The sequence below is a fragment of the Pezoporus flaviventris genome, unplaced genomic scaffold (assembly GCF_033815535.1).
Source record: "Pezoporus flaviventris isolate CSIRO_AGI_PZ_B2104156 unplaced genomic scaffold, CSIRO_AGI_Pfla_v1 ptg000116l, whole genome shotgun sequence".
Taxonomy (NCBI): domain Eukaryota; kingdom Metazoa; phylum Chordata; class Aves; order Psittaciformes; family Psittacidae; genus Pezoporus; species Pezoporus flaviventris.
In genome coordinates this window covers 3,326,677-3,339,581 of record NW_026892664.1, presented here as the reverse complement: position 1 = coordinate 3,339,581, position 12,905 = coordinate 3,326,677, and the positions used below count along the sequence as shown (strand labels likewise).

The window sequence follows — 12,905 nt, the reverse complement described above, 5'->3', positions numbered from 1 at the left end:
TCCCCATGTTCCTGCAGAGTAGAACCCACTACCCTCTGTCCCCAACAGCCCAGCCACTGCTCACTGCTCTGGCAGTCCCTTTCTATTGAGACCATATCCCTCCATGGGCACAACAGGAGAAAGTCTATTCAGTGAGGGAATTAGAGTGATCAACTGAACTTTATACTCAAGTGTTATTCCCCGGTCATTAGTATCACCTCCATTTTCCAAATATAATTGTAGAATAATGTTTTTGAGTAGGTGAGTAACACTGTGGTTTGGTAATGGGTTCCCAGTCTTAGTAAAAGCTCATAAAGCTGTCCAGCTTGAGGGTTTCTGTAGTTACAAGGTGCTGAGATGTCATCACTAAGAGATGCTCTTTGTCAATAACCTCACAGCAATTTCTGATTTCAGTGCATTCTGGCTCCCAGAAGACAGCCCATCTCAGGGGTTGAGGCAGTAATAGCTCCAGATGCCTGACTTGTGAAGTCCCTTAGGCAACTTTCCAATTATATTTAAAGGGGGGAGAAAACAAGACTGGTATGGGTTGATGTGCCCAATGAGACTGCTGGCAGCTTATGTCAACCATCTAAGCTGGAAAGCAATAAATAGTGAAGACAGGAGCCTCTGGGAGACACAGCCATACATGGACAGGCAACACCATGTAGAACTAAACAGGGAAGGAATGGAGACTTGGAGGATTTCATGGAATGGTGAAGCACAGCATCATAGAATCACAGATTTTCTTCTCTGAAGCTCTGGTATATAAAGCAAGCTGGGAGGTGGAAAAATACTATCAAGACAGAGATGTTTCTGTGTAATAGTCATGCAAATGGGCAAGGAAGATCTGCTTAGAGGCAATGCCGAAGGAATGTAGCAGTGATTGTCACAGGAGCTTAAATTGCCTTTTCTCTTTGCAAACATCTCCTTGCTTAGTGGTAATGGTTATACAGGGACAAATATAAACATGTACATAAGAAATGCCTAATATCTTATGTATTTACCCCCTCTCCTGACACAATCCTTTTTGGGGATGTATTTTATCCTATTTAAGAGATCAGCATAGACAATTTCAATAGGATATGCTCTATTTGTCTGCATTGTGGCCTTTCTAGTTCCCCTAAGCAATGATAAGGTGTAGGTTCTGTCTTTGAATGATTTCCTTGGAGAAAGGAATAAGAGGTAGGCACATACCAGTAGTCAATAGCAGTGACTCCCTGCATGGGCAGGTGGTTGTGGACCATCTAAGCATCCTGCCAAGGTGCCTGGCTGTGTTTCATTAGAGAATGTCTTCATTATCTACAGAGTACAGGATTAAACCCCACTAATAGTTCAGCAAGGGATTAAGCCATCATAACCAAGCCACAGAAACCACCCTGCTGCCTGGGAACTGGGAGCCTCTTGGACACTGATGGCCTGGGAAAACTGGACTACGGTGAGAGTTTGTTTTCAAGGGTTCACAGATTGCCTCGACTTCCAGGTTACCCTCTGTGCTTTTCCTGCTCATCTATGTCACCACCGTGATAGGAAACCTTGGCATCATTGCTGCAGTCTGGCTCGATTCCCAGCTTCAGAGCCCCATGTACTTCTTCCTCAGCCACTTGTCCTTCTTGGATCTGTGCTACTCCTCCGTGGTGACACCCAAAATGCTGCTGAACCTCTTGTCTGAAAGGAAGACTATTTCTTTTGCTGGCTGCTTCCTGCAGCTCTATTTTTATGCTGCTTTTGCAATCACAGAGTGCTACCTCCTGGCTGGGATGGCGTATGACAGCTATGTTGCCATCTGCAACCCCTTGCGTTACCCCATCCTCATGTCCAAGAAGGTCTGTGTTTCCCTCTTAGCTGGGTCCTATGCAGTTGGGCTTTTTAATTCAGCCGTCTTCACAGGCTTTGCATTGAGGGTGTCTTTCTGTGGCCCCAATGTCATTGACCACTTCTTCTGCGATGGGCCACCACTCTCAAAGTTGGCTTGCTCTGATACTTCCCTCAACCAAGTGTTGCTGTTTGCTTTTGGGGGCTTCAGTGAGGTCACCACAATATCAGTCATCCTCATCTCCTATGGCCACATCCTCTTCACCGTCATGAGGACAGGCTCTGTGCTGGGCAAAGCTTTTGGTACCTGTGCATCCCACCTAGTGGCTGTCACCATCTTCTATGGGACCCTGATCTTCATGTACCTACGGCCCAGCTCCAGCTACAACGTGGGCAGGGACAAAATAGTTTCTGTCTTTTACACCACGGTGACCCCAATGTTGAACCCTTTCATCTACAGTCTGAGGAACAAGGAGACAAAGAGTGCTCTGAAGAGAACAGTGGGGAGAACGATTATTTCCCTGCCAAAGTGGTAAATGGTTTGTCACTTAGTGATGGGAGTGGGGTTGGTGTTTTTGAGTCTTTTTGAGGTTGGAGAGAAGCTGTGATAATACTTCTATATATTATTGTCCATTTTGTAGACCAGCTTTATCGATGTGGGAGTAATTTGCTATACATTTGCCTCTTGATAGTGTATTTCATAACAGGAGAAACACATACTCACTGAAGAGCCACCAAAGGTTGATTTGTGATGAAACATGCTAAAATGTCCAACTTGTTCCTGAATATTTGAAGGCAAGAATGTGTTGGATTTTCCTATGTACCTGCCATGGCTTAAGCAACCCCAAATCGCTTCTTTCTTGAAGGGAAATATGATGACAAGGCTCAGTCCTGTTAAACTAACCCATTTATGAGATTTCTGCTGAGGACTTGGACTATTTTCTCAGCTGTCTTTTCAAGAGCCCACTTGTGGTCTCTTACAGCTGGGACATCATTCACCAGTATGGTGGACACTCTACCAAGTGCTGTACCTCTTCCAGCCATGAGATGTGATCTATGGACTTAAGGTGAATTTCAGTGCTTCCAGGTAAACCCCATGACAGATGGGAGCATGCAGGAGAACACACAGAGCAGACCAAGGAGGCTTGGAGGAGAGAGGAGGAAGAAAAGTTCCCTAAAGCTGCAGGAAACAGGGAAGCTGGAGAGGAGCTTCTCGGAATTTTCTTCCCTGATCAACGACCCATCAAAGAATGTTCAAAGGTATTTGAAGATTTCCCTGCTGCGCTTTAATCCTTCAAAGTGCTTTTTATAGTGAAGAAATACTTCAAATGATTTTGTTAATATACAGAGCAAAGGATTGGACAGTGATGGTTCCTAAATGTGCTGTTGAGTGGAATTGTTTAGTACATATATTCAAACTTAATGGACACTAAAGCCATGCTGCATTAGTTGCAATACAACACATTTCTACTTTTATTCTCTTTTTTTTTTTTTTGCTCTAAGCATGTAGTTCTCTGTATCCACAAGACCATTAGCTGTGGGATTTAACTGGCCAAAAGTGAAGTTTAATAAGTAGACATTATATCTGATCTCAGTCTCCCTCCTTAAAAGGAACTCAAATGGCTCAAGTGAATGATGGTGCATAAAGATATAATAAAGATATATAAAGATATCAGCTGCATATAGAATGAATATCATGATTCTGATATATTTAACTTCAGGACATCTGAATTTCAGGTGGCAGAGGCCCACCCAGCCTATGAGTCATGGCACCTCCTTATGTCAGATTTCAGTTCTGTATAACTTCAATGTACTTTTTATTTGAAACTCCCCCTTTCCATTACCACCTTCATTATAAGAGGAAAATTAATAGGCTCAAAACATCCTTAGACACAACAGAGCTGATACAAGATGAGGAATTTAGTGATAAAAACTTCGAAGGTTTATACCTAATAACCTGATGACTGTCTACCTGCTTTCTACAAGTTGTTTTCCTCCTTGTTATGCTGTTGTAAGAAGCAAAATAAGTTTATTCTGGCAATAACTGGAATATGTGTTTTTATTCACCTTTTCAGGGAAGGGGAGGGTGTTTTGAGCTGTACCTGAAGGATTGGTGATACAGTGGGAACAAACAGGAATCGCTGGTGAAAGTGTTGGCACAGAAACTCCTCAAATATAAACCCTGCTGTTAAAACATTGCCATTTGTAGAAGCTAAACCCAACCAGGGGTCAACACAGCTGTCTGCATTGCTCTTCTCCATCCATATTTGGGTTTGTTGGTGCAGGTTGTTGCTGGTTGTGCTGGTGACATTGATGCTTTCCTCCAGAAGCTCATGGGTTCCAGTGAGTCCTGCAGCATTTCTCAGCCATTCCTTTGGCCAACTGAATGGCACCACTGGAGTTCACAGACTGGAAGATAACCTGGGACACCTATAGCTCATGTGTTGGTCTGTATGTCACGCTGATGTGGAGCAAGGTGAGCCCAAACCCATTTCATTTGTCCATCTCTCAGCCAGTCCTCTAGGCTCTCAGTGATACAAATCAGTAGCTCAGTGACAGTCTCCCGAGGAAAGTGGTGGATTCCCTAACATTGGACAGTAGCCTTTCAGGCTCATTTAGTGATTGGAGGTTTGGGTCAGCCTTCATCTTCTATAATACCACCTGTCTTCTCCAGGCATCCATTCAGAGGTAATTACCTAAGCTGCTTGCAGCAAGTGTTTAAGATAATTGACATAGACTGCCCTTTGGCTGCACCTTCTCACCTGCCCCTTGATTCTTCAAAAGGACTTGTGAAGAACACTTTGTGCTTGTTTGGATCTCTGCTTTTCCTGTCCCTGGAGGCTGCTGAATGTTGTAACAGGTTAGAGATCTTTGTGACAACAATTAGAAGAGATTTTCCATCAGCCTGTGTGCACAGCTAAGCCTTTATTAGCAGTTTAGGCTGTTGTGACTCATGGGTTCTCATTCAGGGGCCAGCAATATATAACCAAGGTTCACATGTCTTAGAGCCCTGAATTGTAGCCAAAACTGTGACAAATACTTGTTCCCCAAGTGTTTGTGTCTGTTGCCTGCAAAGACCTGCAGGGAGAGATATAAAAGTAACACATTGGTGCAAGTGAAGAACTTCACCTGGTGATGAAAATAGGCTGGAAGGTCTTGGAGGTTCAGGAGAGACATTCTTGTTTGGAAGCTAGGAGGATGCCTTCAAGAGAGAATCCCCTTGATTTGCTGTGCAGATATCCAGTGTCATCTAATGTGGAAGAGAACTTACAGCTGTAAGAGGTGACCCCCTTCCACAGGTATGTGAGACCATACCATGAAAGGTCCATGTTAGCCCTGCTCTGGTAGAAATCACTGCAGCAACTGGGGAGGCTGCTCAGAATTGTGCCAGGTAAAGATTTGCTCCTATGTGTTGGTTTTAAAGAGATGAAATATTCCTGCTGGGATGTACTTATAGAATCCCAGCCTGCTTTGGGTTGGAAGGGAGTTTAAAGCTCCTCCAGCTCCAACCCCTGCCACGGGCAGGGACACCTTCCACTAGAACAGCTTCCTCCAATCCCCTGTGTCCAACCTGACCTTTAACACTGCCAGGGATGGGGCAGCCACAGCTTCTCTGGGCACCCTGTGCCAGTGCCTCAGCACCTTCCCAGGGAAGAGCTTCTGCCTAAGAGCTCATCTCAGTCTCCCCTCTGGCAGGTTCAAGCCATTCTCCTTGGCCTGTCCCTACAGACCCCTGTCCAAAGCCCTTCTCCATCTTTCTTGTCGCCCATTTAGCCACTGCTGCTTATCATGGTGCTTATGGTATGTTTAAGGAACCTTGCAAAATAGGAGACGAGCAAACTCACAAGGACAGATGAACCTAACCACTGGCCCTGAAATAGTGATACTCACTTTAAAATGTAAAGAATATTTCTACAAAGAAATATTCTGTTGATGGAGAATGGATCTTCGCTGAGTCTTCCGGTCCTGACACTCATCTGGTGGGGTAAGATTTTAATTCTCATCTTTAATCCTGTAAAGATTTAGTTGTTTTATTCTGAACCTTCATGTTATCAGGGACAGAAACCTGTAATTCACACTTTTTTTTCATGAGGGTGAGCAGCTTAACTTAGTGCCTAACTTAGACAACCGGAGTTGAGTGAGTTTGGCTTAGCAGAGCTCAATGGTCTCATTATGGTGTTGTTTCCTCCTAATCGTATATTCTCTTAATAGTACTAAGGGAATAACATGTTCAGACCCAAATTTTGCTCATGGTCTCCTGGCATCACCTCCCCAAGGTTTCCAAGACTGTAATATTAAACTCTTCATGTCCTGAATGAGTTTTAGGGTCATGCAGCACCCCTTCCCTTCTCCTTCCTTAATTCTCAGCAAGTTAAAGGCTCTTTTTCCTTCATCTCAATGACTTTTCCAAAACCACCCAAGGAAAGCTACTGTGCTTTTAGTCTTATATGAGTTATAGCCAGAAGCTGCTTCCAAAATCAGTGCTGTCTTCAGAGAAACTTGATCACGGGAGATCAAGGGCAGAGCTGATGGCTTGGTCTGTGTCACATCAATCCCTCTCTGCTGCTGTAGCCATTGGTCTCATCACCTCATTTTGTAGGTACCAAATGGGATTGAGTGATACGAATGAATCTGCTCAGAGGTGTTTGGGGAAGCTGGGATGCTCTCACTTCAGAAGGGGCCTCCTCTTTCCTTGGGCTGTGTAAGAGGGCAAGCTTGGAGCAGATGACCACAGAGCAGTCCATTCCACTGTAGCTCCCTGGAAATGGATAGTGGGGATGCCATCGGTGCACAGGGTGCTAATTGTCAAGTTATCCCATTCCAGTTCAAATAAAGGCATGGTTTCCACTGTCCTGTATTTTCAAGACTTTTTTTCCTTCCTTGCCAGATACAAAAGCCCTGAATGGCAGAGCAGAATCACACCTCAGCAGCAGAGTTCATCCTCAAGGGTCTCAGTGACCAAGCAGAGACGAAGGCAGCCCTTTTTGTGCTGTTGCTGCTCATCTACACCATCACCCTTCTGGACAATGCAGGGATAATTGTAGCCATCCGAGGTCACCCACAGCTCCACACATCCATGTACTTCTTCCTGGGCAGCCTCTCCATTGTTGACATCTGCTTCTCCTCCGTGGTAGCCCCCAGGACTTTGGTCAACTTCCTATTGGGGAAGAAGACCATTTCCTTTGCTGGCTGTATGGGTCAAGCTTTCTTCTACATCATCTTTGTGACAACTGAGTGTTTTGTGCTGGCTGTCATGGCCTATGACCGGTACATGGCCTTCTGTAACCCCCTGCTCTACTCCTCTGTTATGACTCGGAGGTTATGTGTGGGGCTGGTGGTTGGGTGCTATATTGGGGGTGTCCTGAACTCCATCATTCGGATGACCTTCATCATCAGGCTGCCCTTCTGCAGCTCCAATGTCATCAACCACTTCTTCTGTGATGTTCCTCCTCTCCTGGCTTTGTCCTGTGCCAGCACGTACATCAATGAGATGATCCTCTTCTCCTTGGCTGGTGTCATTGAGCTCAGCACCATCTCTGCCATTCTGGTCTCCTACCTCTTCATCTTCTTTGCCATCCTGAGGGTCCGTAATGCTGAGAGCAGGAAAAAAGCCTTTTCCACCTGCATGTCCCACCTGATTGTGGAGACCATGTTGTATGGAACAACCCTCTTCATGTATTTACGCCCTAGCTCTAGTTACTCCCTGAACACTGACAAAGTGGTCTCTGTTTTCTACACAGTGGTGATCCCCATGCTCAATCCCCTCATCTAGAGCTTGAGGAACAAAGAGATGAAGGATGCTCTGTGGAGAACTGCAGAAAGAATCATAGTCAGGCTTTGAAAACCCTGATCCAGGGATGTGGGTAACATGAGGATTTGTCCCAGAGGCTGTGGAGCCTCCACCCATGGACATGTTCAGAAGCTGCCTGAATGAGGCCAGGAGCAACCTGATGTGACCATGACTAGTCACTGATGTGACTATGACCAGCAGGACATAGTTATTGTGCAGAAAGGACATCTAGGAGGTCTCTGTTCCTATGACTTGCAAATTATACACATAAACACGTATGTATGTGTGTATATATATCAAAACACAATATTAAATGCATCCTAACCTATATATTTATATATAACACAATATATTCTTGTGTTAAATGTCAACACCAACACACACGATACTGATTTTTCTTGCCTCAGTTTAGTTGGGGTCTCAGTGATTTATGGGCTGGGTAGGGGAGGCAGCTCCTATGAAAAGCTTTTCCCAGGACGGATGGAAACCCAAGATCTAAATGGATGAACTGATGTTTTAATGCAGTTGTGGAGCAATGGGATATCGTGCATGAGTCAAGTGAGTGAAATGCAAATTCTTCATCGGGTTTGTGTTTGGAACCAGGCTGCTGAGTTAAATCACAGTCAAATTGGGCTTTGCCGCCTCTTTTCAGGCAGCTGTAGAACTTCACCCTTTCAGTTTTCCTCAAGTTCCGCCTTTCTCAACGCCTTTAAGACAAGCTCTAAGGAGTTTTCTAATTTATACCCACAGTAGTTTGTTAAAAACAAAGGCAAGAATGTTATCAGTAGAGCTTGCTGCAGGAGAGTTGCGCTTTGGTTTGAGGCAATGGGGATTAAAGAAACCCAAAGCAAACATGGAAACACACCAACACCCTGAAACAACAGGGAAATCAAAGGTAATGAAGAAACCCAACCCAAAGTCCTTATTTCCTATTCAAGAAGTCGTTCCTGGCACAAATTGCAGCCCCCCCCCCCCCCCATATCCTGGTTGCTATAAAATCGCAATGCCACCAGGGAAAACAGTCACCACAGGGTTTCCCCACACACCCAAAACTTCCCTATTTCTTTAGCAGCTCATCACTCAAAGGTGAGAGATGTCCCTGATCCAACTGTGTTAACAAGCTCCTCTGGGAATGGATTTGGAGCTGATGGGTTTTTAGGAAGGAGAAGGCTTGGCTGAGTCCTGGATGGAGATTTTCCACCTGTGGTCACTTGAGCTGAGGCATCTCCAGTGGGAAAAACACTCTTTAATCCAGGGGAAAATAACCCAAACAGGGATGTGACCCTGGCCAGCACTAAGATCTTTATTCTTTTTTTAAACTTTTTTCTTTATTTATACTTTATTCTTTATCGTTTGCATTTTATTTTTTATTATAGATATATTTATTATATATATTATATATATATTCTTATTCTTTACTCTTATTCTTTGTTCTTACTGTTTACTAAAGTTACCAGCCTGACGCTGACTCTTACTATTGCCAGCAGGACATGACAGTATCCACATATGCCTGCTCTTTAGATGCCCATTTCCCCTTCAAAGCTGTATTCATCTACTTCTGAACAAAATCCATTCCTTTTCCTCTGTGATTTTTGTTACTTCTTGATACCATTACTCTCTGTGGTCACCTCCAAGAGGTGCAAAATGGTCACAGGTGTCCCTCTAGGTATCAGAAGGCCAAAGATTTGAAATAACTGTCTAGAAAATCATGGATCAGGATTTCTTATACAACACCACAATCTATTGGACGTTGCTGGGAATATCGACTCCTTTTTATTTTAGATAAAATCTTTTTTCTTACGTGCTGGGAGTGCTTTTTTTCTTACGTGCTTGTCTTACAAGCCAAGTGGCTTGTTCTTGCCCAGGAAACTGAGAAATTATAGATAAATAAACTAAGGCCATCATGTTGCCTCTACAGTTGGCTGATCCTATGTAGACAGTTTATTTCCTGACCCTGTTAAGGCAATGTCAGATAGTTTAACAGCTTCAAAGTCCTCTCACATTTAGAAATGATGCTTTAAACCCCACTTTTCCTAATGCAGTTCTTGGCTGAGGCTTCAGGTTTTATGAAATGTAGATTATTGTAGAATCATAGAGTGGTTTGGGTTGGAAAGGAGCTTGGTTCCAACCCCCTGCCATGGTCAGGGACACTACACACTAGACCATGTCATCCAAGACCCTGTGTCCAACCTGACCTAGAACATTGCCAGGCATGGGGCAGCCACAGCTTCTCTGGGCACACTGTGCCAGTGCCTCAGCACCCTCACAGGGAACAGCTTCTGCTTTACATCCAACCTGAACTCCCCCTGTTTCAGTTTGAACCCATCACTCCTTGTCTTGTCACTCCAGTCCCTGATGAAGAGTCCCTCTCCAGCATCCTTGTAGCCCCCTTCAGACACTGGAAGCTGCTCTGAGGTCTCCACGCAGCTTCTTTTCTCCAGGCTGAACAACCCCAATGTTCTCAGCCTGGCTCCATACAGGAGCTGCTTCAGCCCCTGATCATCCTCATGGCCTCCTCTGCACTTTATCCATGTCCTTCTGTTGCTGAGGATATCAAAATCACTCTGCCTTTTAAATGGTTTTTCTCTTAAATATTCTGTGCTATCCATACACAATTTGAAGTGCTAATTCATGGTGTTTTAAATTATTCCTTTCTCCATCAGTTGTTTCCTCTAGATTCACAGATCCCTCTCAGAAAGTATCCCCATTGCACATCTTTACTCCTGACAAAGCCATTCCAGATTTTATAATGAAAGCAAACAAAAAAAACATCAGATCTCAAATCAGGTAAGGTCTCAACCTTTATCCCATGTAGGTGAAGGATTTAATTCCTTGTTGTTGATATACGTAAATCACACCCATCAGCACCTAAATAATCCCAGGGGAGCAGCTGGGCTTATTTAGGTGCTCTCTGGTGCTGAATTGAATGGGTGAGGATGCCTATACAGTAACCAAGTTCCTGGGTTACTGGTGGATCCATCCTGGTAACCTGCATGGGGTAGGAAACCCACCTTTTGTTACAGAACAGTAAGAGCTAGGCAGGAATAACCAAGGTCATTCCCTACTAGGGCTTTTGGGGAGTAAAGAGGTGACTTCTGTCCTTTCCTGGAAGGCCCTGCAGCCCCCTCTCATATTTGGTTGCACAGTAACGAAAGCATTTCTGATTGAAAAGTAAAGGCAGCTGCTTCAAAATGAAAAGGAAGTTGTGCTTTTATATTTTCATTCTAAGTAGCAGCATAAACTGAGATAAAGGAGAGCTGTATTTTCCCTACACTGAGGGTTGAACACATCTAAGAGTGCTTCCCAAGAGGTAATCTTGTTTTTGAATACGAATACGAGACAGTACATACTGCTATGTACTAAAAAAACTACCTTTGGGGATGTTTGAAGGCTGGATAAAACTCTTAAAGGCAACGATTTTGGGCTTGTATTTTTCAAATAAGACCTTCTGGTGCCATTAATTTTAAAACCTGTTGGGTGTATCCTGACCTGGCTCTTGGGAGCCCTTTGGGCTGACCCTTGCCTGGTCTGACAGCTCCCTGCCAGTTAATGTGTAATCCCCTGACTTGTTTTACCCCTGGCTCTGTGAATACCACAAAGGACAAGGCTCTGGAAGGACGGGTAGATGCTGCATGGGGGAAGACAGAGCAGCATTACCCTTCTAGCTGGAGCCTGGAGAAGCTGGGAGTATTAAAACCCATTTCAAGTGGATCTGAGAGCAAAGAGGAAGAAATCCCTGATATGAAAACCCTGCTTTGTCCTGTGGCATCCACAGGATCCACAGGCCTTGTAGCAAACCTTAACACCTCTGCTTTATATCAGGGCAGCAGAAACCATCCCCTTGAGGAATCAGAGGGATGCTGGTGCTGTGAGCATGGGGCTCTTTTGCTTCATATTTTAAACAATCCTTTTCTTTTGATAGTTTGTGCTGTATGACTCTCGAAAGAACAGCTAACCAGTGCGTTATAACTTTATATATCTGGCACCTTCCCCTTGTGCCTGTACTGAAATCTTGAGGATGACATCCACCATGATGGCTTTGGACTGCCTGAGGGGAGACTGAGATGAGCTCTTAGGCAGAAGCTCTTCCCTGTGAGGGTGCTGAGGTGCTGGCACAGGGTGCCCAGAGAAGCTGTGGCTGCTCCATCCCTGGCAGTGTTCAAGGCCAGGTTGGACACAGGACCTTGGAGCAAGCTGCTCTAGTGGAAGGGGTCCCTGCCCGTGGCAGGGGCTGGTGCTGGATGAGTCTTAAGTTCCCTTCCAAAACAAACCTCTCTGGGATTCTATGGTTCTATGAGAACAAGCTCACTGCTACCTAACCAGGAGGTTGTGCTGCCAGGTTTTTCTTTGCTGTAGGATCTCAACAGCAGTCGGTTGTTCCCTTATCCATGTCAAGAGTTACATCTTGGATAACACTAGCAACAGTCTGCTTGGTGAGTCCTATTGCAGCTTGTTGAAAGCTTGGCCAAAAAGCAAGATGTTGCCAAATCGGAGTAGGAAAGCCACAAATGGAGCTCCTTTCCCCAGGAATACAGAGATAAATATTCAGTTAACTCTTCAGCAGAGTGTGGACCCACAACCTGCATGGATAATATCTAAATGAAGTGAGCAAGGTATGGGTTTTCAGATTAATTTATCTCCATTCCAGTGAGTGTGCGCAAGCTGCAGGGAGATGTGATTGCTGGGGGGAAGCTGTCGTGTATAGCACAAGCTGCAGCCTTAGAAACATCCCAGGTTTCATATCTGCACCTTGGATCACTTCAGACCAAGCACTTGGTTTGTCAAGCAAGAAAAAGCGAGGGTGAGCCTTTGTTAATTGTGAGCTTCAGGTCAATTGTCCCCTGGCAGGAGATGTGTGTGTCTGGGCAGGTGGATGCTGCCTCAGGGGGAGGATTGAGCCCCAGACCCAAACAGTTGGATTTTCATTACTTGGATCACATCTTCCAGCTCCATGGTGATGGTTCAGGAGCTGCTTTGCCTCCGGCATCTCTATGTGAGCAGTGGAAAGCAGCTCTAAATCCCCATTAATAACACCAGGAGACCACCCGCGTTGCTCACAGGACATCTGAAATGAGGAGTCTGGCTCTGGAGGTGGACCTCACCCCTTCAGCAAAGGGTCATCAAATAATGATGACTTAAGCATGGCTCTGCTTGTCAGATACCAGCCACGCGCACTCCTGCTTTGCTCCCTGGTGTAACTCTGTCAAGTGATGATTAATGTTACCCCGGAAAAATCAATGGAGATTTATTCTGCCTGTTGTAAGCTGTGATATTTGGAGCTGCTGATTTCTCCCTGGGAGAACTTATCTTTGGTCAAACCCGA

The 12,905-nt window shown here is 44.9% G+C and overlaps 1 protein-coding gene and 1 pseudogene across 1 annotated transcript; both read left to right on the top strand.

Moving 5' to 3' along the window:
- Window positions 1–1,390: 1,390 nt before the first annotated feature.
- LOC133282209 (olfactory receptor 5F1-like) lies at window positions 1,391–2,327 on the top strand (annotated as a pseudogene).
- A 4,364-nt stretch (window positions 2,328–6,691) lies between these two features.
- Window positions 6,692–7,564, top strand: LOC133282136 (olfactory receptor 5AR1-like). The gene has a single exon (XM_061478213.1). It carries the CDS (start codon window positions 6,695–6,697, stop codon window positions 7,562–7,564), a length of 870 nt encoding a protein of 289 aa, XP_061334197.1. The 5' UTR covers window positions 6,692–6,694.
- The last annotated feature ends 5,341 nt before the right edge of the window (window positions 7,565–12,905 follow it).